The sequence below is a fragment of the Bidens hawaiensis genome, unplaced genomic scaffold, assembly GCF_021521415.1.
Source record: "Bidens hawaiensis isolate Kalapana, Puna unplaced genomic scaffold, B.hawaiensis_p1.1 tig00007455_1, whole genome shotgun sequence".
In the NCBI taxonomy this organism is placed as follows: domain Eukaryota; kingdom Viridiplantae; phylum Streptophyta; class Magnoliopsida; order Asterales; family Asteraceae; genus Bidens; species Bidens hawaiensis.
Window position 1 is genome coordinate 193,922 of NW_027491522.1, and position 4,093 is coordinate 198,014.

At 46.5% G+C, this 4,093-nt stretch overlaps 1 protein-coding gene across 1 annotated transcript; it reads right to left on the reverse strand.

Annotated features, from left to right (window-relative positions):
• Positions 1-2,739: 2,739 nt before the first annotated feature.
• On the reverse strand, positions 2,740-3,111 carry LOC143635371 (uncharacterized). Its single transcript, XM_077103224.1, has one exon. It carries the CDS (start codon positions 3,109-3,111, stop codon positions 2,740-2,742), a length of 372 nt encoding a protein of 123 aa, XP_076959339.1.
• Positions 3,112-4,093: the final 982 nt, after the last annotated feature.

Genomic DNA, 4,093 nt, shown 5'->3' on the forward strand with positions numbered 1-4,093 from the left:
AAATGCTTATGGTATCGCTCCTAAATGGGAACCAGAATTCCCAATTCCAGGTTTGACGACAAACCGACCTCCGGTGGGGAATATGGCCCTTTATGCCGAGTTCTTCAGTTCTGGGAATTTTCGTCTTCCGATTACTCAGTTTCTGGCTATCTTATTACTGGGAATACGCTTCATCTTTCCCAGCTCCATGCATCGGCGATAATGCGCATATGCCATTTTGAGTGATGTTGTAGGGCGCATGGCATTGTTCCTACGATTGAGAACTTCTTTGTCTTCTACCACATGCACTGTAAGGGCGGGTGGTATGTTTCTTGCCAATTGATAGGAAGGCGGTTGCTTCGAACGCACCTTCCCGAGATCCCCAATGGTCAAGCAAGTTCTTTTGGATTCGGGGGGACGTGGTTCCACTGTCCATGTACTGGCGTTCGGCAGATCAACCATTGCTTGCCTTGCCTTACGCTGAACGTCTGGAGAGGCATGAATGGTATCACAAACTGACCCGCACCACCACTCCGATATGTCCCATCCCTGAGGCTGCCCTTGTGAGATCTGGGATGAGTCGCTTGTGGCCTTATCCGGATCGTATTTCCGGAAGCCAAATGGATGTAAGTATACTAGTATTTTCTAAGTGTTTATCTAGGTATCTTACAGTGGCTTTTTGTGTAGCTGAGGGAACTCTTTTATCCGTCCTGATTAATGAAGTACCTGGGACGATTCAACATGTCGCGCGGGAGAAGAAGGATCTTTCGATCCTTGACAAGACCAAGGACCATTTCCTATTTCCTCAGAGGACCCGCCAAGAGCCTCTGGTTTCTGAGGGTTTACATGCGACATGTAACGTGTTTTTATACTTTTCTTCATGCAACCCGTTTACTGATAAATGCTTCTTTGTACAGCGTTTGGTCGCAAGAGGAAAGAAGCTTCTTTATCTGGTAACCCTGTAGTGGTGGCTAGTGGAGGTTAGGGTTCGGACCCTTCACCTCCTGTCTCTCCTCCATGGGCGGCGAGGACCCGCCTCCACGACCGGGTTGCTATTCGTACGCAGGGCTCGCCAGGTATTCTTTAGAGCTAACTCTTGAAGTGCTTTTGTGGGTTTCGGCTAATTTTGTGACTAGCCTTTATTTTTCTGTAAACAATGTTATCCTATTGGATACGCCTCCTGCGAAGAGTGATCCTAGCAGGTTGTCTATTGCTGACAAATGGAGGCATACGAGGCGGCTGTGCCTGAGTCTGTTGCTCGGGAAATTAACATCCCTATGCCCCTACCTCTGTTGCCACTAATTGCACAGGAGGTTGATGAGAAGGCGGGGCAATCATCTGGACTTCCTCTACCTCCTCACTCCTTGGAAGATGAGGTAAGGGCTCGTGCTTTGCAGGAGGTCATCGCACGCCATATCCTAGATTGGGACTTGACTCCCTCTTCCCGATTTTATGATAGGGAGGTGTGTTTCGAATTCCTTCATGAGGGCCGGCGTACGTCCTGCAGAGCGCGAGTTCCAGAATAAACGCGCCCGAGTATCTCTTGGGAATTCTTATATATATATCATCTGGCCAATCTGGTCTCGAAAACCCAGGAGATTTACTGGGATTGGGACTTTATGGGCTGAAATTGGAGAGTGGAAGATAATATCCTCGAAGAGCTCCGAGCTGAGAAGGAAAAATACCGTCTCAAGGATAACACTGAGAAGTGGAAGCTGAGGGACGCTGAAAAGGAACTAGAGCAGGAGAAGGGGCGTCAAGCTTCTGCTGCCAGGGATTGGGAGGAGGCGTGCCGGCCACAAAATACCATTTTTGAAGCCGCACATGCTCAGACCCGTGCCCGCGAGGTCAAACTCGCCAAAGCCGTGGAGGTGAAGCAGGTTCTTGAAACCTGGCTCGCCGCCCAAGAGGATGTCATCAGCACTCTTTGTGTTGAAGATTTTATCAAGGATAACACTCGGCTGATTGGTGAGTAGGGCGCGTTGAAGTTGAGTGTTGAACAGGCTACCTCTGACCGGGCGTGGTTGATGGAGGAAGGTCTCTCCAAGGTATGGGTTTCTTTCCCCCTTTTGTTCTTCGTAATATGTGAATCAGATCCTGATCGACTTTTGTTGACACAGGTTATCTCCCATATACATGGAGGATCTACTTTGGGAGACTGTCTTGGTGATCTTCTTCATGCATCAAGTGACTTTTGTTGACACAGGTTATCTCCCACGAGGGAGTAACCTTTGCTCGGGAGGATCGTTCCTTGGAAGATTTTGAACTTCATACCGTGGATGTGGATGGGAAATACGATAAACAGATGGATGCTTTTGACGAACTATATTTTCCCATCCAGGACGCTATTCAAGGCTTCACTACTAAGGCGGATGGTGTCCAACAGCTGCGTGATTATCTTTGTGAAGAGGAATGATCTTATGTGATGTATATTGTTTTTTGTTTCTGTAATCCCTTTTTTGGTTGTATATATGACAATGGGTTTTACATTCTGTCTTTTATGCTATTACAATATAAATGTGTGTTATCTAAACGCGCCATATATCCAAAATATAGGATTAGGATGATTATTGGCACGCAGGCCTGTCCATATAGAAACACAAACAAAAACATTGAAAATTGAAATTGGTCAAACTACGCGTTAACTATTTTTGTATTAACGGCTATTTGTGATAAAAAGGAAATATTTGGTACGCAGACTAAAATTCATTGCACGCAGGCCCATAAAGTGGCGCGCAGGCCTCGATTACATATCTAAATTTAACATCGCCTTAGTTGTGCGACGTTCCAAGTTCTGGGGATTGGCGTTCCGTCTAATTTCTTTAACTTGTACGCGCCCTTTCCCAGTACTTCGTCAATTTCGTAGGGGCCCTCCCATGTGGGAGCTAACTTCCCCGGTAACTCGGCGTTTGATGCCTCGTTATTCCGGAAGACATAGTCCCCCTTGTTATACTCACATATCTTGACCCGCGCGCCATAATATCTTTGGAGCTGACTCTTGTATTTGCTTTCGCGTATGAATGCCAACTCTTTTCTTTCCTCTAGAAGGTCTAGATTCAACCGGAGTTCTTTCTTGTTATCTTCAATCAATAGCATTCTTGCGGATGGGATACCGATTTCGGCGAGAATCATTGCTTTCGTGCCGTATCTTAAGCTTAACAGGGTTTCAGAGTTGCTAGTTTTCTTGCTGGTTCGATATGCCCATAACACATGAGGCAACTCGTCTATCCACTTGGTTCGCTTGGTTCCCAGTCACGCTTTGATGCTTCGGTTGGCCCGTTCCACTTGCCCGTTGGCTTGCAGATGAGCTACTGATGTGAACACTTGGTTGATGTGTAGCTCGGACAACCACTCTTGGATGCTTTTGTCGGTGAACTGGGTCGCTAAACAGTGTTTAGGGGAGACTAAAACGGCAAATAATATATTCCCACAGGAATTTTTTGACGATTGCTGCCGTGATGTGAGCCAACGGTTTGGCCTCCACTCACTTTGTAAAATAGTTGATTGCGACTAGCAAAAACTTCACCCGCCTAGGTGCTTTAGGGAATGGTCCCATGATGTCTATGGCCCATTTCTGAAAAGGCCATGCCGATGTCACTGGGACTAATTTATTCTTGGGTCGTAGTGTTTGTGGCATGTGTCGTTGGCAAGCATCACACTTCCGGATTTCTTTGACCGCGTCCACATGCATGCCTGGCCAGTAGTACCCAACGTTTATTATCTTGGCCACCACCATCTTCGGCCCTGTGTGTAACCTGCAGATGCCTTCATGAATTTCACTGATAGCGTAATTTGCATCTTCTGCGTCTACACATCTGAGTAGTGGGTCGAGAAAGGATTTCCGGAATAATACGCCTTCATGTACTTGGTAACACAATGCTTTATTGAGAATCTTCCGTGCTTCGACCTTGTCCTCTAGTAGAGTACCGGAAGATAGGTATTCTATGATGGGTGTCATCCAAGAACATGTTTTCATTTGGATGACCATGATTTGGTGTTGAGGGATGGATTGGTTGTCTAGGACCTCAATTCTCACGTCTCTACCCATGTGTTCGAAGTTGGTGGATGCTAACTTGCTCAATGTGTCTGCGGGTCGATTTTCACTTATCTTTAT